The sequence below is a fragment of the Montipora foliosa genome, chromosome 1 (genome assembly GCF_036669935.1).
Source record: "Montipora foliosa isolate CH-2021 chromosome 1, ASM3666993v2, whole genome shotgun sequence".
NCBI lineage: Eukaryota > Metazoa > Cnidaria > Anthozoa > Scleractinia > Acroporidae > Montipora > Montipora foliosa.
The window spans coordinates 35,666,915-35,692,813 of record NC_090869.1 but is presented as its reverse complement, the minus strand read 5'-3'; the positions used below and the strand labels follow the sequence as shown (position 1 = coordinate 35,692,813).

Below are 25,899 nucleotides of genomic sequence, written 5' to 3'. Positions count from 1 at the left end.
CGGAATAGGGTCAATCGAATGCACCCTAAATGTCCTGAAATGACTTCAATATCATTCCCAGTCTCCTGTTTTCGGTATCGTGGTTTTGTACTCCACCGGAAGTGAAATTTCACGTTTTTGGTACATCAAAACACGGGGAAGAAAAATCGCTATCGAATATTTTTTTCCATATTTATCAGTACATTGTGGGGATTTTATCGAGCAAATAAAAAAATCTGTCCGTCATATCTGTGAGAATCCCAATGGCCGGAGACAAGCTAGTTGGCTATTTGCAAGTGCAGCTGAGAAGTTGAACCGGCGGTCTCCGGCCCGAGCGGCTGCGAAGGGGACTAGGCGGTCCCCGGATCTCAAGGCAAAGCGCCCTAACCACTGGGCTACACTGCATGCCTTTTCTTTGTGCGTTGCCATCTACTAGTTATTGTGACGACAATAAAGTTGTTGTTGTGTGCTTAATTTTTAAACAAGTGCTATATATGATACTCTTTTGCTTCTACTTTAGAGTTTCTTTAAAAAAGTGATTTTCCAGTTAAACTTTGTTCTTTGTAATTTTTAGCACCGAAACGTTAATTTTGTCCCTTTTTCTAGGACAACATCTTAAATTCGATGTACCAGTTATGGATTCTTGGAGCGCTAGACAACACAGGCAGTCTGAATCCGTTGGGCCGACAGATGGTCGAGTTCCCATTAGACCCCGCCCTGTCGAAAATGTTAATAATAGCTGTGGACATGGAGTGCAGTGACGAGACACTGGTAAGTTAGTATGTGCAAAGAAAAAGTAAATCAAGGGAAGAAACAAAGGGCCTAGTAATGTTTAGCATATGATATCCAGAAGACATTACAATAGTATTTTTGTCAGCGGAAGGACAAACTTACGTTCTAGTTACTCCAGGAGCAAGGGTGGCACAGTCGGTTAGTGCGCGGCCTTTGTGCATAAGGTCCCGAGTTCGATCCCAGGATCTCTCATCCTAGTTTCGACTTCTTTCCTTTCAGTGTAGCCTGTGTAGCTTTAAATACCCTTAAAACGGAGCACTGATGGAAAGAGGGGGGTAAAATGAGCTCACCGTCGGCTTCCTGGGAGAATACTCTCTAGAGAGTAAAGGAACTTCCGACGTTAAATAACGTGTACCTTGACCTTTACCTTCACGGCATGCCAAGTAACTTTCCTGCAAAGGAATTTTCATTACAGGTTTCGCTGTCTTCATGACCTGTTATGGCGCCGTACGAAATTCTCTTCAAACTTTGACTAGCTCATATCTCTCAAATGCGTTTTTTGAAGTACCCGTCTTAAACTCCTATGAAAACATTTTCGTATCGCGGTTACCCTGACTTAAAACTCTTAAAGCATGTTAATCCATTGATCCCTGGGAGTGAGACTTAGCAGGTTTTACTCTGTTTAACGCTGTGGTCATCCTAGGGCGCCCGATGAGTGAATGCCCAGGGTTAACACAAGTAAATGATTCCCCAATTTACATTGGAGACCGTCGCCTTGTGTCACTGTTTATAGTCTGCGCTTTTTACATTGCTACAGTAAAAACGCTCCAGTCCAGTGTTTTAATTTATTTATTGTCGGTGTTATTAGGCGTTGAAGTGCGAACTATAAGCCAAAACGCATCAAAAGGTATGCTAGCGAAAACGCACCAGTGTAGATTGGTCCTTGTTCTTCACGGTGGTCACATCAGTGAAACTCGAGAGACGGCTAAAACCCCAAAAAAAAAAACAATTTAACGATTACTCTTCGCTGACCCTTGTGGAGTCCAAAATAAAGGCTCAAACACTCCCTACTATCTCAATTATTTCGTTTCTTTTAGACAATAGTTTCCATGCTGTCAGTGCCAGCCATATTTTTTCGTCCAAAAGGACGAGAAGAGGAAAGCGATGCCGCCAGGGAGAAATTTTCTGTACCAGAAAGCGACCACCTAACTTACCTTAACGTTTACTTACAGTGGAAAAGCAACAAGTGAGTGCAAGCTTTTTTCTGGGTTTGCTTTGCTCCTTGTCCCGATTTCAGCCTCATAATTGAACATGCAGGATATTCAAGCAATAAAACAACCGATTTCTGTAGTTTTAAGGCTGATAAACTGGGTGGAATGTTGAAAGAACAAGAGAAAAATTCGCAAATTCACAAATTACCGTAATTTGACTTAAACAAGACAAGAATTACTAATTTGAGTACAAACAAAGAAATCTTTGCGAGATTCAGTTGTTGGGGTTAAATAATAATAAACCAGTGTTAGTTGACTTGAGTTACTCTGCTATGGAGAGCAAAAGAATGTCTCAGGAAATTTGGTTTGGGTGGTGCCGATGCAGTCTGAACTGGGAGAAAATATTACACCATTTTCCAGTTATTGTAACCATTTTCAAAGTAAAACCAAGTGCCGGAGAATCTTTCTTATCAAAAGGAGTTTTCATTATCAGCCAGCAAAACTTTGACTCGCTTCAAAGAAGAGGCTACATGCAATACACTCGTCGCCAATTCTTCTTCGTAATTGAAATTGACGAAGTATCACTGCAGGGCAGATCTCCACTCTATCCATTGATCTCTGATTTTCCCTCTACAAACCTGGGGAACTGAACATGTCATGTTGGTGTGAACATAGTTAATGCATGGAGATAGTTATGAAACTCGACAAGTTCCTTCGTTTGATGTTTTTGTCCGTATTTTTGGCCTTGACCCTGCACAAAACACACCTTTTTTCGATAGGATAACCAATCAAATCCTTCGATAAATTATGCGCGACTAATTTGGGACCCCATGCGAGACCAAAACAAAAGATTGTGCAGGGTCACGGTCAATTCAACATCGATTGCGACAACATTGTTCTCGCTTTTGAACGTTTTAAGATTTCGTAACCAGTCCCTCGATTAACTATGGTGTGAATGGGGTATTGGTTTACTACTAGTTTATTTTTTGGTAGAAAAACTGAACTTATGGGAAAAGAAATTATAAATGGTGTAATTAAATAACTGATCGACTTGATGGACCCTCAATCACCTAATAACATAGGAAAGGACCTTCTATTCTGTACACGTAGACACATACGCATGATGAGGTGTTTCAATTTGTAGACTGCATCAATCTAGTTTGTCGTAAAACAAAAATAGAAAAACACATATCAGTAATGACAAATTCGCGAATATACTTTGCTTGCAAACAAATTTGTTCGATTTTTTTTTTCAGGAAACGGTTTGGTGTGAACGGGGCATAAGATTTTGTCTATTTGGTGATTAAACTGCTTCTTTGTTATCATTAGTTATTCAGGTCAATGGTGTAGCGAGCACTTTATTCACATCAAAGCCATGCGAAAGGTAAGTTTCATTGGCTTGACATTTATTTGTCATATTATGCCGTCTCGAAAACTTAATTCGATTACATTTTGCGTTATCTTTTAGGTTCGTGAGGTCCGTGGGCAGCTTAAAGATATCATGATTCAACAGAAAATGTCGCTAAAATCGTGTGGCAATGATTGGGATGTCATCAGAAAGTGCATTTGCTCGTCCTACTTCCATCAAGCTGCCAGGCTCAAGGTAAGTCACCTCTGCAGCGAGACTTTAATTTGTCTCTTAAGTATACTAAGAGAGCTTTATATTGTCGGACTTTATAATCACAGTGCAAGTAACCTACAAATTCCTTCAACAATACACGGGATTCCCAGCCACACCCAGAAGGTTGCGTTCATTCAGGTGACAACAAATGCTGAAGAATGGCGCCTGATCCTTCAAAAATACTCCAGAAACAGTAAAGCCCCAATGAATTCCCTATTGCGACCTTGTATTCAATAATAATTTACTTTGAAGCATTTAACGCATCCCCGCCAGAAGGCTTCTCTGTTGCATGTGGGTCTGCGAGGAAGGTTTTGAAGTAAGTAAAACAAGAAATAAAAGATGGACTTGCAAAGAGTCTCAGAAGCTTGATTGTAGTGACAAGGACTCCATTTACAAAGGACCTTACATTCAGATCGTGCTCTTGTGAACCTCATTCAACGACAGATGTCCCCTTCAACTTGTCTTAACTGCAGGGTATTGGAGAATACGTCAACATGCGGACTGGAATGCCCTGTCATCTACACCCGACCAGTGCACTGTTTGGTATGGGGTATACACCGGACTATATTGTCTACCACGAATTAGTCATGACATCCAAGGTAAGAAATCCCTTTACTTTATTTGCGTTCTTTCGCAGAGACTTAAAGCTAAATTTTGAGAAATTTCGAAGAAGAACGACTAAAATAGTTCAATAGTTCCTATAAAGGCCTTTTTTGGAAGGGGGGGGGGGGGGGGGCGGTGATTCGTTATTGCCCATGCGGTTGTTTGTGAAAACGATGTTTTTAAATATGAAAAATATTCCAATAATTTGTTTTATTTATTTTGGTTCAGTCGTGTAACAAATTCGATCGGCCAGGATATGCGCTAAGCCACGAAGATTCGACAAACACGTTTGAAATAATTTCCAGTTATCCTGTGCGTGAAAACATCTTAAATGGACTGTTATTTCCCAAGCATCATTCACAATGGCACGGACATAACCCAAGCAGTTGCTGTCGGTCAATCCACTCAACTTCTCAGCAAGTATTTTCCTTCGCTGTCGTGCAAACAGCCTCTCTAGATTTTGCTTGCGTGTCGTCGTTGTTGTTGTTTTGTTGTTCTTATTTGTGGAGTTGGGCTGTCCGCTTGGAATTTGTCCCACATTTGTCAGTTGGGCAATCGTCCAAAATTGCGTTTCAACCTCAGCGTTTTTGTTGAAGGTTTAAAAAGCACTGCACATGACAAGTTCATGAAGATCATTACTGCACATTTTATCTCGTTCAACAGGAGTACATGCAATGTGTTACAGCTGTGGATGGTTATTGGCTGGCAGAGCTCGGACCCATGTTTTACACTGTTAAGGAATCCACAAAGACCAGACTGGTACATTGTTCTGGTTTGAAGAACTTTTGATGATTTGGTTTGAATCGCAAATGAAAAGATTCAAAAGTTGCAGTGCCGTCGTAGAGTGCTCTCATTGGAATATGCTAAAACATTTTCAATCACTGAACTTTTACAGTTATTACTGAATACTATAGATCCGGTGCAAAAATGGCAGCTACTATATTATTCTTTTATCTTTGTGCTAATTAGTCTAACTAACTAACTAACTAACTAACTAACTAACTAACTAACTAACTAACTAACTAACTAACTAATAATAATAATAATGATTAACATGCTTTAAGAGTTTTAAGTCAGCGTAACCGCGATACGAAAATGTTTTCAAAGGAGTTTAAGACGGGTACTTCAAAAAACGCATTTGAGAGATAAGAGTCAAAGTTTGAAGAGAATTTCGTACGGCGCTATAACAGGCATTCTTGCATTCGGTCTACGTTCCTGCGCTTTAAGTGTCTCTGTTGTCGTGGAAAGCATTAATGGAAATCGTAAATTACAATTTGAATGCTAGACGTTCTCTGTAAGTGGTGTACCTCTGGCCGGACCGTAACTCTCGCGAAATACTTACAACTTGCAATGTTAAACGACGTACACTTGAACTTGCATATCAATTGTATTCTCGTAAGGCTAATAAAGTTCTCGGTCGCTTTGGATGTAATCTATATCTTTTAGACAAACGTACGAAGCAGTCCATTGTATGTCCCATTCCCAAGTTTTGCAAATCTGGCAATGAACATATAAAAAAGCAAAGACTTGTCGCAAGATTTGTATCTTGAAATTACACTAATGACTCTGCAGGAGTCATCTTGACAAGGCTTTTAGATCAGCTACATTGAGAACCATTTTGTTGTCACTTTTTTCATTCGCCATTCCATTTCAAACCTAAGATTTTTTGCAGAATTTATTCATCTTTTGGTTTGCTTTCATATATTAGTTAAATATTTGTTCAATTATTTGTTTGGTTTTTTTGTGAATCGCGCAGGAAAAACGAAAACGTGCAAAAGAAGACATGACGGCGATGGAAGAAGAGATGGCTGCTGCCAGCGAGCAGATGAAAGCTCGAGAGGAGGAAATTCTGGCCAAGCAAACTCCTTCAGTAAAGTTAGTAAATATGGTGCATTGGAAGATCTGTGAGTTGTCGATCTCACAGTAAATGACTTGTTGAAAAAAAAAAAAAAAAAAAAAGGTCGAGATAATCAAATCTCTTCGACTGCATTTGAGAGAAGCCAGGTTGTGGAATTAACAGCAAGCAAAATACTAATTGTTTGTTGTTTTTCTTTAACTGCAGGTCGCAAATTGCTACTCCAGGACGCAAGCCCCCTGCCACTCCACGTCGTTCTCCCTATAGATTTGGACTGTGAGATAATCGCGAATAGTTGACGAAATATCTTTCTTTTTTCTCTGGATTAACGATCGCGCCACATGGGTGACCATTGATTTATCCCTCCATCTTTGTATGACGCTGCTGTATTTGACAGCGGCAGGATAGTATTGTCGTTACAATACAATACAATACAATACTTTATTCAAGAGATAAAAAATTTAACTTATACAATATCTCTCGAAAGGGGATATCTAGAGGTCATCCCTACATAAAAGATTCCCCAAAATAATGATGAAAAGGTAAAATATAGAATGTACAGATAGTTAAAACTGCTTACAATCGTATTAATCAATATTCACATATATCCTTAATCTGTTGCGAAATAAAGTCAGCGATTCTGCGTGTACAACATCTTTAGGCAAATTATTCCACATATTAACGATCCGTATCAAAGAAAGAATGTTTGTAGCAATTTAGCATATCAACTTTTACATAGAGCTTATAATCGTGATTGGCTCTAGTTCTATTACATTTAGTTCCTTGTTGGTTGTCGTTTTGTGCACGTGGAAGTATACGCGTAAACGCGCAATACTCGTGCAACCCAGGAGCTTTGTATCCTGAAATGGTGTTTTTCCCAGTTTTTACTGCTTCGTGTGGTTGCAATCCGCTTACGTTGTATGAGTATTTTGTTTTTAGAAATTACTTATTGCTTTGCTTGTTTCCATTTTGTTATTTTGGTGTACAGTATATACTTTGGCAATGAACAGAACCTCAGTTCTTTTTACCGGAAAATGCGTTGCTCTACCGGCGTTAAATCTTATGGCAGTAAATATGTATTTTGTTGACTTGTAAATAAAGTGTACAGTTGGTCGTTCTTACATGCTTTTTGTTTGTTTATTTTTTTATAGTTTGCTATATATTAACCGAGCCGGATGGATGCACTTGCTTTCCTAGTAAATGTAAAATATCTGATACAATCAAATGTTTGTATCTCTTGTGCTACAGAAATAATCAGTGGAAATGAACCCTAAATGCTTACGTTGAGTTGGCAGAGATACTTAAAACTGAGAAAAACTGAAAGGTCCGGAAAATAAGACAAGTAAGGTGCTGTGGGAGCATATACATGGGCATTCTAGAGGGTACGGGTCTTGAATCGAATCGTGAGTTTGATAATAGCGAATTTCAAAGAGCGGAATGTATTTTATAGACGAAAGATAGAAATGATTACATTTTACATTTTAAGCAATTGTTTCTTATGGACACATGAAAAAATTAAAGTGGCTTCCAAGGGAATCGAACCCATGACCTCTCTGATGCCGGTGTCATGCTCTACCAATGCTCTGTTTCATTCGACAGTCATTTCACGGGAACATTTATGTCCAACAAATTGACCTGTTCCCAGCTCCGGGGCTTCATAGCTGATTCGGTAGAGCATTTCAACGGGATCGCAGAGATCATGGGTTCGAATCCCGTTGAAATGGCCTGGCTTTCTCAGGTGTCAAGAAGAGACAATTTGCTTGAATTGTCCAGATAACTGCAAGGATTGCTTCTATCTTTCGTTTGGAGTACAGTTTGTTGTTTGGTTACACCCAGACGTTATGTGCTTAAGCGGAGACAATGAGTCGAGTTTATAGCATTTAAAAAGTGCCGAGAACGGCTACGAAATTCCTGAGGCAGGAATTGTTGCTACCACTCGGAATTCCCGTATGTGACCACTTTATCTGCGAATGGCGCCAAAACTTGTTAGCAAGTGGGTGGAGACCATTGACAACAATATCAGCAAATCATAAATATGGATTCGAAAGTAACCTTTATTTCAGTCATCCAGTTTAGTAGGTGGACGCAGGAATCTTCCATAGACGACAATCATAAATGGCCGCCAAATAATTATTCCTTTGTCCTTTTGCTAATTGGACCCACTAGCCTCGTTTCCATGATCAAAATACAACAGAAAGGTTGCCTTAGAACGAGGCTAGTTGATCTAATTAGCATATAAGCAAAAAACATAATTTATTGGCCCTTCTCGAAAGCTGAACTTGTTGGACATTCAGTACTTGCACAAATCACATAATACACCTCTTTTACCCCGAAAAAATCTGCATAAGCATTGGTTTCGACTTCTCTTTGGATATTTTCATGTCCCAGGAGAAATTGCAAACAATTGTTATGCAAACGTTTTGGGGGGTAATAGAGGTGTATTATGGGATTGTGAAAGTAGTGAATTTAAGATTTAAAAACTGTTTCATTTACCTAGTTTCGTAGTCGTCTTTTTAGCCTGTTTAAGTACGGACGTTTGTAGGAACGTGCGTGACAATATTGTTATTCCATGTTTTGCGAATGTTCTCTTAATAATAATAATAATAATAATAATAATAATAATAATAATAATAATAATAATAATAATAGGTATTTATATAGCGCTCATGTCCTATGTTCTTACAGATGATGTAATTTTCAGTAAGTACGCTCTGAATTCTGGAAACGAAGGACACGAGCGAAGAAAGAATAACTGAAACGAAGGACTAGTGAGTTGTAATGTTCCTCTGATGTGAAAGACGAATAAAGCGAGGCATAGAGAAGAGTCAGATAGTACTTCAGCTGGTACTTTATCGGTTTTGGGAAAACGAACAGCCTCCAATTACGAACACGTGCTATTAGTAGCATGAGTGTAAGGGGTACCGAATGGTCCCTTCAAATTTTCAAGTGCTTCGTCGATGTTTTGGTATAGAAATAATGCTTTACTACATCGCTGTACTAAAAAGCCTGCGAATACAGCCGCCTCTCATATGCCAAATCAGACGGGAGTGATAAGAGGCGGCTGCATTCGCAGGTGAATAACACTGCGCAGCAATGTCGAGGCATACATTATCCGATAAAACAATAGAACAACCCAAGAGAGCGGGTCCCGGCCACCCTTTTGTCCAATTTTTTTTCCTTTGTAAACGTTTCTTAGATGATACTTAGAGCTTTGTTACTTAAATAGAAGAGAGAAATTATCGAACGTTGTCCGAATCAACGGCTCTTATGGCTAGCTTCAAACCGACAAACTAGGCGTCGCATTTTATTCAGTGAAAAGACGAGGAAGGTTGGATACGAATGACTGTTCTACATATCGTTGTACCAGTGAAGGTAGGCTTTGTAAAGGAATAGAGAAAGGAAAGCAGTAGTTGCCAAAAGAACGATCCCATTGCCACTCTGTTTCCTCATGTGTTTCTGTTACTCCATGAAGAACGAAAAGATCGTAACGACGGCACAAAACTTCTACTTTAGCTTATTTATTCTAAACTGTAAACGCTAGAAAACTTCAAAGAGAAAAACTCGAAGACAGGAAAAAACCATAAGATAAAACTTTTTCACATTTTTCCCCTTTTCTTTTTATATTTAAAAGAAGAGAAAAATAAATTCAAAAAAACAAGCCTAGTCTTGTACACTTTATATAAACTAAGTGAAGCCTTAAATTTTCTGGTGTCTATACATTTCTTCAACCAGTCTCGAAGGTAGTCTAATGTTAGGTCGCGGCGATGCCGACCGGGACCTGATCTGGAGCGCACTGCTTCGACAATGACGTCAGGGACGGCTGATTAGTGACATCAACCGGCGCGGAACTGGGATGCTTCACTGGTCCAGGTCTAGGTAAACCCTGGCTCTGGCTCTGGCTCTGGCTCTTGCTCTGGATGTCTAGTGCCTGATTAACGCCTTATGGTTGGTCCTGGATCGCCGGACGGATATGGCGACGATTTCTGAAAAACCTGGCACCGGTTGGCCAGTTGAATTTTCTGAAGTGCTCGCACCTCGGAAGACAAATTCGGTCATTGCACGTGCTCGCTAAATAAAACAGTGCTCGCAAAGACCATTCGTTATCCCTTTTGCACTTTTCTGATGGTTGATACAATCGTCCATGGCTTCCTAGCTTTTGGTGATGCCTGTTTCAGTTTCTGCATCAAAAGTCAAGTTTCCAGATCCTCAGGATAATAATGTATAAAGTCGCTCATAGAATATTCGTCTTCTTTATCCGTCTTTGAATTCTCGGTAAACTTTCGATCCTTTTAGCTTTTTACTGGTTGTTTCGCTGTGAAGAATGACAATAGTCACATTTTTGTCGCAGTTGTGGTTGCAAATTTTGAATTTGCCGGCTGCTTCAAAATAAAAATACACGACCCGTACTGCAAAATCCCGACCGAGAAAGAACCAATCAGAGAGCTCGGATTTCCCTGAGACTAGCTTTGCGATATAATAAATATATATTAGACTTTTCCTACTTCGTGAAGCCCTTACAACATATTATACTTTGTTTTTATTAATTACGAACTTTTGCCTAGAGAAAATTTTTGTCTAAAAAATAAAGAAGAGATTTTACCATGCAAATTTGAGGTTTGGCAAACATTCAGCGTTTGTGTGTGTGTGTGGTTAAAGTGAATCTTCTTTTATCTTTCGTAGAGTGGGTGCTCGTTCTGAAAACTGTGAAAAACGTTTTTATAAGCACTGAGTTATTTGTAGTCCGCTTATTCTAAAGCAGAATCGCGTTTTAGTTTAAGATTTCCACGATAAGAAATAAGAAAGTAACCTAAAGACTTCGTTTCTAGAAACTTTTGGTCACTTTATCGCACCTGGAAAATAACAAAAGCTCAACAATGGTATGACGTATGGCAATAAAAACTAATAAATACAGGTAGAAAATCGAGCTAAGTTAAATCCCTAATTAAGCGATAGAGGCCAATGCCAATGAATGAATGGCAATTACAGAAAAGTCTTTTAAGGTATCAGTATAACCCAAAATTGATAATTTTGCCAAATTTTAGTTTTTGATATTCCCAAGTACATCTCATTGAGTTCTTTTAATTGCAAAAAGTTCCGTGAAAAAAAGGTTTCTTCTAGACAAAATTACAAAAGAAAAACGAGTCTATGAATAAATTATCTCCAATTAGAAGCTGTCAACAAGTTGTCATTATCAATTAAACTGCCATTAAAGGGGCACTGTCATCAGCTGCGCCTGCTCGAGTTTGTTTGCTCTCGAGCCCACGGAAAATTCTAGCCGCCATCATGGATTCACGCGTGAGTCACGTACATTCCCCGGAGTTTCTCCTTTGTCCACCATGGCCCTCCACAGTGGACACCATTTTGAATTTTTCGATTCAACTTGAAAAACGTTTATATAACCTAACACTTTTCAAGTTTTCACAAGACGCTAGCGCATGCGCTTTCCGTGACAGTTTCACTTTAAAAAGTCGCGTTATAGAAGCGCAGCATGTTTTGCTTTGCATCGCGCGATTAGTCTGTCACGGCGTAATCGATTTGTTTGTTGTAGAAGATGTCTTCAAAAAACAACCCAAAAGATCGTGTCCTTTTTCAAGTACGAAGAAGGCACCCAAAGGGAAAACCTCAAAAGTATTTAGAGCAAGGTGTGAAGAAAACGTAGCGATGTCGCTCGCTTCTCCGGAAACGAACTCAGTTTGTGAAAATACATACTTTTATTTTTATTTGTTGCCTTAAATCAACTAATAATCAGAATCTACAATTCCTAACCTTTCAGGAAATAGATTTACTTTATTGGGGTTTTTTATGAAACGTGTGACCGTGAAGCAGCGAGAACGCGAGGTTCTCATTTGGGATACACTTAAACCTCAATCAAGGTTGAAAATTGCAGGGGGGCAATAGAAATTACACAGTAGGAGTTAGTGACAATACAGCGATGATTCATATATATTTTAACTTTTCCTGTTCCGCTGTTCCCTGGATCAAATAAGCTGTGTTCCCTTATTCCCCAAAACCCCGGGATAGGCCTTAGAAGTGCATAATCTTTGCTAGAGGTTAGACAACCGAACGTTAGAAGAGATAGAACGCTGCTCACAAAGTGTAGCGACCATTAGTAAATCACACCTTACATCAACTTGAGTAGTTTTTTAAAGCCCAAGAAAATCAAGTATGAATATAAAGCCGAGAATGCTTTCCCTACTCACGTTTTGCCATGTTTGCTTCATATCTAGTTTATTGAGAGCTTTTGAGCAGGTGCATTTTAAATTTATAGACCATTCCACGGTTAATTAATGACGCCATCTTGGTTGGGGGGCAAACACGGCTAAAAATGCAGTAAATGTAGGGATTTTGGCCGACTTAGAACCGCTGGACATTTCTACTGAGATTATTTTCATGAAATATGAAGAAGAGATTCAGGCTTCAACGACACTAAACGAATTTTTAACATTTTATTACAATCCTTCTAATCAAAATCATGCAAATAGCCACGAAATTAGAAGCAACATGAGAAGATTTATTATTCGAATTTACGGACGTTCTTTTCAGCGGCGCTACAGGGGTTCAGAGTCGGCTAAAATCCCATAGATTTACTATAAATTTAGCCGTGTTTGTCCCCCAGCCAGGATGGCATCAAAAATAGTGGAAAAGTCTATTTGTACCCAAATTAGGAAAGGAAGCTATTATCTCAGAATACTTAATCCTTTCGAAGCACTTTCTTCGTCCAATCAAAGGTGGGTTGATCCCAGGAAGTTATGACATTGTCGAAATATTTAAAATTAACACGATATATAAATCTGTTAAAAGAGTTAAGAATCGTTCAAAATTCAGGCAACCACACCTCGGGAGATTCTAGCAGGGAGATTTTTTGTTCGATCGACGTTTTGACAACACAGAATGGCGAGTGTTCTGCAGTCCAGAAACGTTTTCATAGTTGTCGTAGAAGTCAGCGCGTTAATTGTCTTGAATCTTCTGTCCCTTATGGGAAACACCTTGGTTTGTATGTCCGTATACAGAAACACCGGATTGCGAACAACAACGAATCTTTACATCATCGCGCTGGCAATAAGCGATTTACTATCGGCTGTATTTGTAATGCCGTTTGTGACAGCTGTTCTTGCTAGCGGCCACTGGATTTTTGGTGAAGTTATTTGTAATTTTCTTGCTTTCTTCAGTGCGTTTATCATCTACGTTTCACCAGTAACAATGGGACTGACAGCCCTCAATCGTTATGTGCGAATGTGCAGACCAGACCGGGAATATCAGAGGTTCTTTTCAACGAAAAAGTCATTGACACTTCTAGTGTCTGTTTGGGTGATTGTCGCCTGTTACAGTGGCCTCCCAAACATAGTTGGTCTTCGAAAGAACACGTTTTTCCCGAATATTGCCTCATGTGCCATTGATCATCTCAGCGAAAGTGGCAGACTGATACACTATTGTATCGTTGTCTCTTTGTTCTTGTTAACGCCTTTAACCATCACCATCTTTAGCTACGTGAAAGTTGCGAAAAAAATCCAGCACCACAAAACTGAAATTTCATTCTTGCGACAAAACTCGCCGATCATCAGTGCCCGAGAGATAAGAATTAGTAAATCTCTTTTTGTAGTTGTTTTCGCTTTCATGATCTGTTGGATTCCCTTTTGGATCATTGTCCTTTTAATGCGCTTCCATTTGGTTCTGCCACGAAATGTGAAGCTCCTATCTTTCTTTTTCCTTTACTTATCCAATACGATCAATCCATTAATTTACGCTGGTATGAACCGTTGTTTCAGAAGAGAATTCCGCAAAATTATTTGTGAGCGTAAGAAGAAAGTTCGGGATCGCATAACTAATGAAACTCCTCAGATAAATACGAATAATGTTCCTCAAGAACTTGACGAACGGCATCTTGGTAATCTCACTATAATGCTTTAAGTGTTGATCACGACAAAAAAGAATGAGGATTACATTTGGCTGATGTGTCAAGTTTTTCACTGAAACTGTTTATTGTGAAGATTTTGGGTCGCATTATTGCTAATGATTCATTTCTCTACAACACACGTAACTTCCCACGATGATCTCTCCGTGAACTGAGCATTTAGGTCAGTTATTATAGGTTTTGTAACCCTTTTGAAGTTTAGGCTAATATAACATATGTAATAGAAATACCGGAATAGAAGAATATATAAAATAATATACAAAACGAAGTTTAGTAGGTACTTTATTCACATCAAATCAAAACTATAGTTTGTCTTGCAGTTTGAGCGGCAGGTGATGATAAATGGGATTTTATTTACTCTCGCCGTTGGCGATTTCCTCACTTCAGTCATTTACGCCTTCAAAATTTGTACTAATTTTACTAATTGTAAATTTGACAAGAATAATGAGAATATTCCAAAGTATAAGGGTATCCCGGGGGGCATTCTACTTACCGGTCTTAGATGGTTCAATATTTTAGGAAACTGCCTATCACTTCAAAATTGCATCTGCTTAAAACCAATTATATAACAACTCTAAGCAACAAAATTCTTGATTTTAAATAAAAACTTTTGTCAATATTAATTAAAATTAATATTGTCAACTACAAAGTTTTCCGTTTCAATAGATATTAATGTAGTTCCAATTGTTCTGGTAAATACCACAGCTATCCCAAGCTCCTAGCGCAAAATATAAGACTTTGCACCGTAATATTAATGTCATGATCATATATAACAGTTCAAAAGATGGAAAGTAAATTTGATTTAAACGACTTTCATTAGCTCAATTGTGTGTTACTTGTGTTTCCTTGACGTTTGGGGCTATTTCTGGGTGATTCCCGCGAGTTCATATTTATTAGGATTAGGAATAACACAATACACGGATTATCAATTTGCAAAAGAACACATATTCTGAAAACTGAATACTATTAGCGAAGGTGACCTGAGAACTATTGTATCTGCGCATGCCGCAATTGCGTTGGTATGGCGAGGATGCGAGTGGAAAAGGTTTTCCGAAAGTCTGGAACGTGAAATGTTGAAATATGGCCATACGTACCATTTTTTTGGAGGTTTTCTCGATTTTTCGGTTTTCTTCATTTGCTGAAAACCTTAACGGGGAAGATGACGAAGAATTTTTTGTACTTTTGAGTGCTTTCCGTAGTGCAAATGTGTTCCCATATGCTCTTCTTCTTGACGTCGACTTAATTTATAAAAGCTTCGTGGTTTTTGCGCAAATCAATTAATGCCAACCCAACGTCATTTCTTTTGACCAGGCGAGGGCACTTTTTTTTATATATTAACACAAACTTATAGTTCTTCTTGTTCTAGCAGCGGTAAAGAAACAGAAGAGAGGCCAGCACAACCGCATCTACAGTAGACCGTTTGCATCGCTATTTCATTCAAATTTTTACAATTTTCAAGCCGCCGGCCGGCGACCAGCCGGCCGCGTATCATTTCCCGCCAAATCTTTCCCAAAAGAACGCATATTCTGCCTATTTCGATTGAACCACATTCCGGTCATTCCGTTCATTCGACTGAACCAATCTTGAAGCCAAGTATCATTCCTTCTTCTACATCAGCGTTGATGGGGAACGGGGGTGTAGCACAATGGTGAGAGCGTTTGCCTCCCACCAATGGATAGGAGGATGTTATTCCATTCACTGTCGCGCAGAACGTTCTCAATGTTTATTTTAAAGGAGTCAAGGCTTAAGTGCTGTAGCTCAGATACGTAAGAAAGATAAAAGTTCGAAAATTTATAGTCACAGAAGAGGTCGTTAAAGAGTTGGAAAGATTAATATTTATCAATGTCAGGAGATCCTAGAACACCAAGTTTAACATACCGAGGGTGAAATGTGGAGCTCCGGCTCTCTGTGATCTGAACGTGACTTGTGTGACCCATTTTAATGTTGGAGTTGTTACAAATAATCTGCCATGTGGAAATTCAATATTTCCGGAAGTATTACTATAGGGTATGAGCTTTTTAGGTGGCTGGCCTGTTTATTGGACCAGCTGCTTTCGAAATCAGTTTTTCGCTTGAAACCATCCGCCTTTAGCGATCTAGGCTGAATTGTATTAAACTCATTTCCAGCCCCCACGCGCGCTCGGGGTCCAAATGGACCCATAAACAAAAAGCGTCACGAAAAAATTGAATTACTTCCGGTTTTCACCAAACTTGGTGTGTGTAATTGTGAACATAATAAGCCAATCATCTACCAAGTCTTAGCCAGGAATCTTGAGTAGGTCATATACAACAGCCTTCACAAGTAGTAAGAAAATGGCCTTCGATGTTGTAGATGCTCGGAGAGTCTTAAATCCAAATAGTCATTTATTCCTTTGGCGTCCAAAAAAAAAACTGAAATTTCATGCCGACTAGATTTTTTCCTCATAAACCAAAGTCTCGTGTGCAATCCTACGAGTGCTAGTATTTCTGTCGACGTCGGCTACCAAACAGATCATTCACTAATGGACATCAAAATAGCTTTACATTCTATTCCAAGAGGTCCGAGTTTCTGGAAACTTAACACCTCCTTTCTGAATGAAATGATTATATAAGCCAAATTCAAACTGTTATTAAAGAAATTCACAAGGAATATCGACATGATAATACTTTGAACGACGCTTTGTTGTGGGAGATAAAAAGTTTAAGCAAGAAAGCATTCAATAAAGTATGCTACTACTAAAAAAGCCAAAACCGTACGACGCGAGGAAGAACTTGAGAAGGAATTAACACGTTGCAACATCTAATGGACTCTCAGAATGAAAACAACGAAATTGACAAAGTAGATACTTTCCATAATTTAGAGACTAAAAAAAGGGAATTGGAAGGAATAGTTGAGTACCGGACAAGAGGTTCAATTTTGACGCCAGATTTTGCAGGTGGTTTAATTAATGAAGGTGAAAAGAGCACCAAATATTTTTTTAAATTTAGAGAAAAAGGCATCATAAGCAAGGAACCATCTCTCAACTAAAGCAAGCAGATGAGAGTTTTGTAACAACAGATAAAGAAATATTAAATCAATGTGAATTTTTTTACAGGGAACTATACCGCTCTAAAATTTGTAGCTGTGATGATAACTATGATCAGATCAGATCGCGCGATTAGTCTGTCACGGCGTAATCGATTTGTTTGCTGTGGAAGACGTCTTCAAAAAAGAAACGCAAAAGATCGTGTCCTTATTCAAGTACGAAGAAGGTATCCAAATTAACGGAAAACCTCAAAAGTATTTAGATCAAGGTGTGAAGAAAACGTAACTATAGCAGCGATGTCGCTCGCTTTCTCCGGTTAAATTCTGACCGGAAACGAACTCAGTTTGTGAAACTACATACTTTCGAAAAAAGATCGCTCTTTTAGGAAAGGTTTTTATTTGTTGCCTTAACAACTAATAATCAGAATCTACAATTCCTAACCTTTCACGAAATAGATATACTTTATTGGGGTTTTTTATGAAACGTGTGACCGTGAAGCAGCGAGAACGCGAAGTTGTCATTTGGGATACACTTAAACCTCAATCAAGGTTGAAAATTGCAGGGGGGCAATAGAAATTACACAGTAGGAGTTAGTGACAATACAGCGATGATATATATATATATATATATTAACTTTTCCTACTGCATGAAGCCTTGACAACAAATAATACTTGTTACCTAAGATATCTTGTCTTTGTTCCGCTGTTCCCTGGATCAAATAAGCTGTGTTCCCTTATTCCCCAAAACCCCGGGATAAGCCTTAGAAGTGCATAATCTTTGCTAGAGGTTAGACAACCGAGCGTTGGAAGAGGTAGTACTCTGCTCACAAAGTGTAGCGGCCATTAGTAAATCACACCTTACATCAACTTGAGTAATTATTCAAAGCCCAAGAAAATCAAGTATGAATATAAAGCCGAACGCTTTTCCTACTCGCGTTTTGTGCCATGTTTGCATTATACCTAGTTTATTGAGAGCTTTTGAGCAGGTGCATTTTAAATTTATAGACCATTCCACGGTTAATTAATGACGCCATCTTGGTTGGGGGGCAAACACGGCTAAAAATAGAGTAAATTTAGGGGATTTTGGCCGACTTAGAACCGCTGGACATTTCTACTGAGATTATTTTCATAAAATATGAAGAAGAAATTCAGGCTTCAACGACACTAAACGAATTTTTAACATTTCATCACAATCCGTCTAATCAAAATCACGCAAATTGCCGCGAAATTAGAGGCAATATGAGAAGATTTATTATTCGAATTTACGGACGTTCTTTTCAGCGGCGCTACAGGGGTTCAGAGTCGGCTAAACTCCCATAGATTTACTATAAATTTAGCCGTGTTTGTCCCCCAGCCAGGATGGCATCAAAAATAGTGGAAAAGTCTATTTGTACCCAAATTAGGAAAGGAAGTTATTATTCCAGAATACTTAATCCTTTCGAAGCACTTTCTTCGTCCAATCAAAGGTGGGTTGATCCCAGGAAGTTATGACATTGTCGAAATATATAAAATTAACACGATGTATAAATCTGTTAAAAGAGTTAAGAATCGTTCAAAATTCAGACAACCACACCTCGGCAGATTCTAGCAGGGAAACTTTTTGTGCGATCGACGTTTTGACAACACAGAATGGCGAGTATTCTGCAGTCCAGGAACGTTTTCATAGTTGTCGTAGAAGTCAGCGCGTTAATTGTCTTGAATCTTCTGTCCCTTATGGGAAACACCTTGGTTTGTATGTCCGTATACAGAAACACCGGATTGCGAACAACAACGAATCTTTACATCATCGCGCTGGCAATAAGCGATTTACTATCGGCTGTATTTGTAATGCCGTTTGTGACATCTGTTCTTGTTAGCGGCCATTGGATTTTTGGTGAAGTTATTTGTAATGTTCTTGCTTTCTTCAGTGCGTTTATCATCTACGTTTCACCAGTAACAATGGGACTGACAGCCCTCAATCGTTATGTGCGAATGTGCAGACCAGACCTGGAATATCAGAGGTTCTTTTCAACGAAAAAATCATTGACACTTCTAGTGTCTGTTTGGGTGATTGTTGCCTGTTACAGTGGCCTCCCAAACATAGTTGGTCTTCGAAAGAACACGTTTTTCCCGAATATTGCCTCATGTGCCATTGTTCATCTCAGCGAAAGTGGCAGACTGATACACTATTGTATCGTTGTCTCTTTGTTCTTGTTAACGCCTTTAACCATCACCATCTTTAGCTACGTGAAAGTTGCGAAAAAAATCCAGCACCACAAAACTGAAATTTCATTCTTGCGACAAAACTCGCGGATCATCAGTGCCCGAGAGATAAGAATTAGTAAATCTCTTTTTGTAGTTGTTTTCGCTTTCATGCTCTGTTGGATTCCCTTTTGGATCATTGTCCTTTTAATGCGCTTCCATTTGGTTGAAAAGCTGCCACGAAATGTGAAGCTCCTATGTTTCTTTTTCCTTTACTTATCCAATACGATCAATCCATTAATTTACGCTGGTATGAACCGTTGTTTCAGAAGAGAATTCCGCAAAATTATTTGTGAGCGTAAGAAGAAAGTTCGGGTTCGCATAACTAATGAAACTCCTCAGATAAATACATGTACGAATAATGTTCCACAAGAACTTGAGGAAAGGCATCTTGGTAATTTCACTATCAGTAATGCTTTAAGTGTTGATCACGATAAAAAAGAAGGAGGATTGCATTTGGCTGATGTGTCAAGTTTTTCATTGAAACTGTTTATTGTGAAGATTTTGGGTCGCATTATCGCTAATGATTCATTTCTCTACAACACACGTAACTTCCCACGATGATCTCTCCGTGAACTGAGCATTTAGGTCAGTTATTATAGGTTTTGTAACCCTTTTGAAGTTTAGGCTAATATAACATATGTAATAGAAATACCGGAATAGAAGAATATATAAAATAATATACAAAACGAAGTTTAGTAGGTTCTTTATTCACATCAAATCAAAACTATAGTTTGTCTTGCAGTTTGAGCGGCAGGTGATGATAAATGGGATTTTATTTACTCTCGCCGTTGGCGATTTCCTCACTTCAGTCATTTACGCCTTCAAAATTTGTAGTTTCTATTCATCCGATAATTGTAAATTTGGCAAGAATAATGAGAATATTCCAAAGTGTCAGGGTATCTCGTGGGACATTTTACTTACCGTTCTTAGATGGTTCAATATTTTAGGAAACTGCCTATCACTTCAAAATTGCATCTGCTTAAAACCAATTATATAACAACTCTATGCAACAAAATTCTGGATTTTAAATAAAAATCTTTGTCAATATTAATTAAAATTAATATTGTCAACTACAAAGTTTTTCGATTAAATAGGTATTAATGTAGTTCCAATTGTTCTGGTGAATACCACAGCTAGCCCAAGGTCCTAGTGCAAAAAGACTTTGCACCGTAATATTAATGTAATGATCATATATAACAGTTCAAAAGATGGAGAATAAATTTAATTTAAACGACTTTCATTAGCTCAATTGTGTGTTACTTGTGTTTCCTTTGCGTTTGGTGCTATTTCTTGGTGCTTCCCGCGAGTTCATATTTAGGTCCCCATCCTCTATCCAATATATTAGGAAACTCGAGTTCCAATTGCCTCCGGATCCACTCCAGAATATCGGCCATAAATTCTGAACGGAGGCCCCGGTAACTCAAAATTCCATAAGGCCCTTGACACACGGTCACAAAACACATACGTTCCTAGGGTGCATTCTTTTGGGAGTATCTTGATTATTCTCATACACGGAATATCAATTTTCAAAAAAAACACATATTAAGAAAACGGAATGCTCTTAGCGAAGGTGACCTGGGAACTATTGTATCTGCGCATGCGCCAATTGCGTTAGTATGGCGAAAGGAAAAGGTTTCCCGAAAGTTTGGAACACGAAGTGTTGAAATATGGCCATACGTACCATTTTTTTGGCGGTTTTCTCGGTTTTTAGGTTTGCTTCATTTGCTGAAACCTTAACGGGGAAGATGACGAAGAATTTTTTGTACTTGTGAGTGCTTTGCGTAGTGCAAATGTGTTCCGATATGCTCTTCTTCTTGATGTCGACTTAATTGATAAAAGCTTCGTGGTTTTTGCGCAAATTGACCAATTAATGCCAACGTCATTTCTTTTGACCAGGCGAGGGCACTTTTTTTTATATAGCCGGTAAGCCGCCAGCGGGCGACCAGCCGGCCGCGTATCATTTTCCGCCAAAACTTTCCCAAAAGAACGCATATTCTGCCTATTCCGATTGAACCACATTCCGGTCATTCCGTTCATTCGACTGAACCAATCTTGAAGCCAAGTATCATTCCTTCTTCTACATCAGCGTTGATGGGGAACAGGGGTGTAGCGCAATGGTGAGAGCGTTCGCCTCCCACCAATGGATAGGAGGATGTTATTCCATTCACTGTCGCGCAGAACGTTCTCAATGTTTATTCTAAAGAGGTCAAGGCTCAAGTGCTGTACCTCAGATATGTAAGAAATATAGAAGTTGGAAAGTTTATAGTCACAGAGAAGGTCGTTAACGAGTTGGAAAGAATAATGTTTATCAATGTCAGGAGATCCTAGAAGACCAAGTTTAACCTACTGAGGCGAAATGTGGAGCTCCGGCTCTCTGTGATCTGAACGTGACTTGTGCAACCCATTTTAATGTTGGAGTTGTTACAAATAATCTGTCATGTGGAAATTCAAAATTTCCGGAAGTATTACTATAGGGTATGAGCTTTTTAGGTGGCTGGCCTGTTTATTGGACCAGCTGCTTTCGAAATCAGTTTTTCGCTTAAAACCATCCACCTTTAGAGATCTCGGCTGAATTGTATTAAACTCATTTCCGGTCCCCACGCTCGCTCGGGGTCCAAATGGACCCATAAACAAAACGCGTCACGAAAAAATTGAGTTACTTCCGGTTTTCACCAAACTTGGTGTGTGTAATTGTGAACATAAGCCAATCATCTACCAAGTCTTAGCCTGGAATCTTGAGTAGGTCATATACAACAGCCTTCACAAGTAGTAAGAAAATGTATACAAAAATTTGGTTTTATCAACGGAGTTGATAATGTAAATTGGCAACCGTACAGAGATTCTAAAAGCTGACGTTTCGAGGGTTAGCCCTTCGTCAGAGCGAATCGAGGGATTGTGGGTTACGTGTAGTTTTTATAGTAGAGTAGGAGCTACGCTATTGGTGGTAACATGGCAACGTGAAAAATAGGAATATATTAGTTAAATGAAAAGCGTTCGTTAATACCGTGAGGATTCAGGGTGCCGATTTGAAAGATGAATTTTTGTTCCAGATTCTTGCGGCTTTCGGTCGTACCTAGATGTAGGGAAAGGCCGCAGATAGCCATGTGTTTTATGGAGTGGTTAGGCAGATTAAAATGGCGAGCGACTGGCTTAGATGCATCCTTGCCATTCTTCTCAACATCGCGAAGGTGTTCGCGGAATCGGTCACCTAGTCGTCTACCTGTCTCAACAATGTATAATTTATTGCATAACGTACAGGTTATTCAATAAATGACATTTGTGGAGGTACATGTGAAACGATCGGTGATCTTAACAGATCGCTTAGGTCCCGATATCTTGCTAGAGTTAACAATGAAAAGACAAGTTTTGCATCGTGAGCGCGCGCATTTGAAAGTGCCGGGTTGCTCGTTAGTTTTGAGCGCGCTTCTAACTAAAAAGTTGGCTACGTTTTTGTCGCGTTTGAATGAAATAAGTGGAGGTTGCGAAAAGATTCTACCAGTCTCGGGATCATTTTGGAGTAATTTAAAATTACTAAGTTAGAAGCGCGCTCAAAACTAACGAGCAACCCGGCACTTTCAAATGCGCGCGCTCACGATGCAAAACTTGTCTTTTGATTGTTAACACTAGCAAGATATCGGGACCTAAGCGATCTGTTAAGATCACCGATCGTTTCACATGTACCTCCACAAATGTCATTTATTGAATAACCTGTACGTTATGCAATAAATTATACATTGGTGAGACAGGTAGACGACTAGGTGACCGATTCCGCGAACACCTTCGCGATGTTGAGAAGAATGACAAGGATGCATCTAAGCCAATCGCTCGCCATTTTAATCTGCCTAACCACTCCATAAAACACATGGCTATCTGCGGCCTTTCCCTACGTCTAGGTACGACGGAAAGCCGCAAGAATCTGGAACAAAAATTCATCTTTCAAATCGGCACCCTTAATCCTCACGGTATTAACGAACGCTTTTCATTTAACTAATATATTCCTATTTTTCACGTTGCCATGTTACCACCAATAGCGTAGCTCCTACTCTACTATAAAAACTACACGTAACCCATAATCCCTCGATTCGCTCTGACGAAAGGCTAACGCTCGAAACGTCAGCTTTTAGAATCTCTGTACGGTGGCCACTTTACATTATCAACTCAGTTGATAAAACCAAATTTTTGTATACTACTTCCCCACCGACGCAGCACCACAGTTTCTTTAGAAGCTACCCCTTCATTCATTAGTAAGAAAATGGCCTTCGATCTTGTAGATGCTTGGAGAGTCTTAAATCCGAATAGTCATTTATTCCTTTGGCGTCGAAAAAAAAAACTGAAATTTCATGCCGACTAGATTTTCTCCTCATAAACCAAAGTCTCATGTGCAATCGTAAGAGTGCTAGTATTTCTGTCGACGTCGGCTACCAAACAGATCATTCACTAATGGACATCAAAATAGCTTTACATTCCATTCCAAGAGGTCCGAGTTTCTGGAAACTTAACACCTCCTTTCTGAATGAAAATGATTATATAAGCCAAATTCGAGCTGTTACTAAAGAAACTCACGAGGAATATCGACATGATAATACTTTGAACGACGCTTTGTTGTGGGAGATAAAAAGTTTAAGTTAGAGAGCATTAAATAAACTTAAGTATGCTACTACTAAAAAAGCAAAACCGTACGACGCGAGGAAGAACTCGAGAGGGAATTGACACCTTGCAACATCTAATGGACTCTCAGAATGAAAACAGCGAAATTTACAAAGTAGATACTTTCCATAATTCAGAGATTAAAAAAAGGGAATTGGAAGAAATAGTTGAGTACCGGACAAGAGGTTCAATTTTGAAGCCAGATGCAGGTGGTTTAATGAAGGTGAAAAGAACACCAAATATTTTTTTAAATTTAGAAAAAAAGGCAATATAAGCAAGGAACCATCTCTCAACTAAAGCAAGCAGATGAGAATTTTGTAACAACAGATAAAGAAATATTAAATCAATATGAAACTTTTTACAGGGAACTATACCGCTCTAAAATTTGTAACTGTGATGATAAATATGATCAGACATTTTTTTGTAGGAATCAACACATAAGAAACTTAACCAAGATGAGAAGGATATTTACGAGGGCCCCATGGCGAAAGAGGAATGTGTTTAAAAGGCACTTAACAAAATGGAATGCGACACTTCTGACTACCTGCTTAATTAACTCCTTTAACTATGCTTATCTCTGTGGGCAATTGTCTGTATTTCAGAAACGAGGTATTTTTAAACTTATTCTCAAAAAAAGACACTGAACTTTACTTTGTTAAAAATTGGCGTCCAATATCTTTGCTTAATTGTGATTGTAAAAGAGCCACCAAGGCTATCACCAATCGTCTGAATTCTTATTGGTAACGACCACGGACTGGTTTTCTTTTAAAGGTAGATTTATTTATTAGGGAAAATATTAGACTAATTGATGCCACTGTTAACTACACAGCGTTCGCAAATATTCCATGACTATTGCTATTCCTTGATTTCGAAAAGGCTTTCGACACATTTCAGTGGTCAGGGGCACCCAACGAATCTGTTCCCCAGAGGAATCTTGCTCGCTGGCAATAATACAGGTGTTTCGATTAGCTGGCTGGGAAATTTGGTTATTGATAGAGGTTTTGCCTGGGAATTACTGACTTTTTCTAGCATTTCAACCCGAGCTGGCTGTAGAAACTCTGAAGACTGAGGACGACTAAAAAAAAAAAAGAAAAGAAAAAAAAAAAGAACCCCTTCCCTCTCCCAGAGAGTAGTCACAAACATACGACGGCTGGTCAGAGTGATTGCGCTTGCGGAAAAAACCTGTTTTGTCCCGGTTTTGTCGCTTTTGTTCGGTCGTTTTGGATCGAGGGATTTGAAAGAGCGCGGAATTCCTGGCTGGGAAACCAACCAATTTTATCTAGCTGGCTGGGAAATTTCTTGTGTGTCTTGCTGGGAAAAAGGAACAGCTAATGTTTTCCCAGCAACACTGAAAAACACCTTAAAATGCCTTAATAACATTATTTTCATTAACTGCAGTATAATAATACATTTTACAACAAATTGGTCATTGGGTGCCCCTGAGTGGTCGTTTATAAAAAAAAAAACTTTTCGACGATTCAATTTTGGCCCGACCATTATCAACTGGCCATGCACTAAAATCTTCTACAATAGCTGCCCTCTCTCGCCTTATTTGTTTATTGCTTGTGTGGAGGTTCTAGTAGAAGCAAAAGACTTCAAATCGGCATTAAACAGGGGCACCCAACGGCCAATTTGTTGTAAAATGTATTATTATACCCCAGTTAATGAAAATAAATGTTATTAAGGCATTTTCAGGTGTTTTTCAGTGTTGCTGGGAAAACATTATCTGTTCCTTTTTCCCAGCAAGACACATATGAAATTTCCCAGCCAGCTAGATAAAATTGGTTGGTTTCCCAGCCAGGAATTCCGCGCGCTTTCAAATCCCTCGATCCGAAACGACCGAACAAAAGCGACAAAACCGGGACAAAACAGGTTTTTTTCGCAAGCGCAATCACTTTGACCAGCCGTCGTATGTTTGTGACTACTCTCTGGGAGAGGGAAGGGGTTCTTTTAGTCGTCCTGAGTCTTTAGAGTTTCTACAGCCAGCTCGGGTTGAAATGCTAGAAATAGTCAGTAATTCCCAGGCAAAACCTCTATCAATAACAAAATTTCCCAGCCAGCTCATCGAAACACCTGTATTTTTGCCAGCCAG

At 39.0% G+C, this 25,899-nt stretch overlaps 2 protein-coding genes across 2 annotated transcripts in view; both read left to right on the top strand.

Annotated features, from left to right (window-relative positions):
* Positions 1 to 7,122, top strand: part of LOC137997571 (pre-mRNA-splicing factor ATP-dependent RNA helicase PRP16-like) — a 31,698-nt gene extending 24,576 nt beyond the window's left edge. Inside the window, exons 19-26 of the mRNA XM_068843653.1 lie at positions 586 to 750; positions 1,809 to 1,957; positions 3,252 to 3,306; positions 3,391 to 3,525; positions 4,017 to 4,142; positions 4,810 to 4,905; positions 5,903 to 6,021; positions 6,209 to 7,122. Of these exons, the coding sequence (XP_068699754.1) occupies positions 586 to 750; positions 1,809 to 1,957; positions 3,252 to 3,306; positions 3,391 to 3,525; positions 4,017 to 4,142; positions 4,810 to 4,905; positions 5,903 to 6,021; positions 6,209 to 6,281 (918 nt within the window). The 3' untranslated portion in view covers positions 6,282 to 7,122. The remainder of the gene's footprint in view (positions 1 to 585; positions 751 to 1,808; positions 1,958 to 3,251; positions 3,307 to 3,390; positions 3,526 to 4,016; positions 4,143 to 4,809; positions 4,906 to 5,902; positions 6,022 to 6,208) is intronic.
* Positions 7,123 to 18,475: 11,353 nt separating this feature from the next.
* Positions 18,476 to 20,354, top strand: LOC137977385 (melatonin receptor type 1B-B-like). Its single transcript, XM_068824608.1, has one exon. It carries the CDS (start codon positions 18,546 to 18,548, stop codon positions 19,719 to 19,721), a length of 1,176 nt encoding a protein of 391 aa, XP_068680709.1. The 5' UTR covers positions 18,476 to 18,545; the 3' UTR covers positions 19,722 to 20,354.
* The last annotated feature ends 5,545 nt before the right edge of the window (positions 20,355 to 25,899 follow it).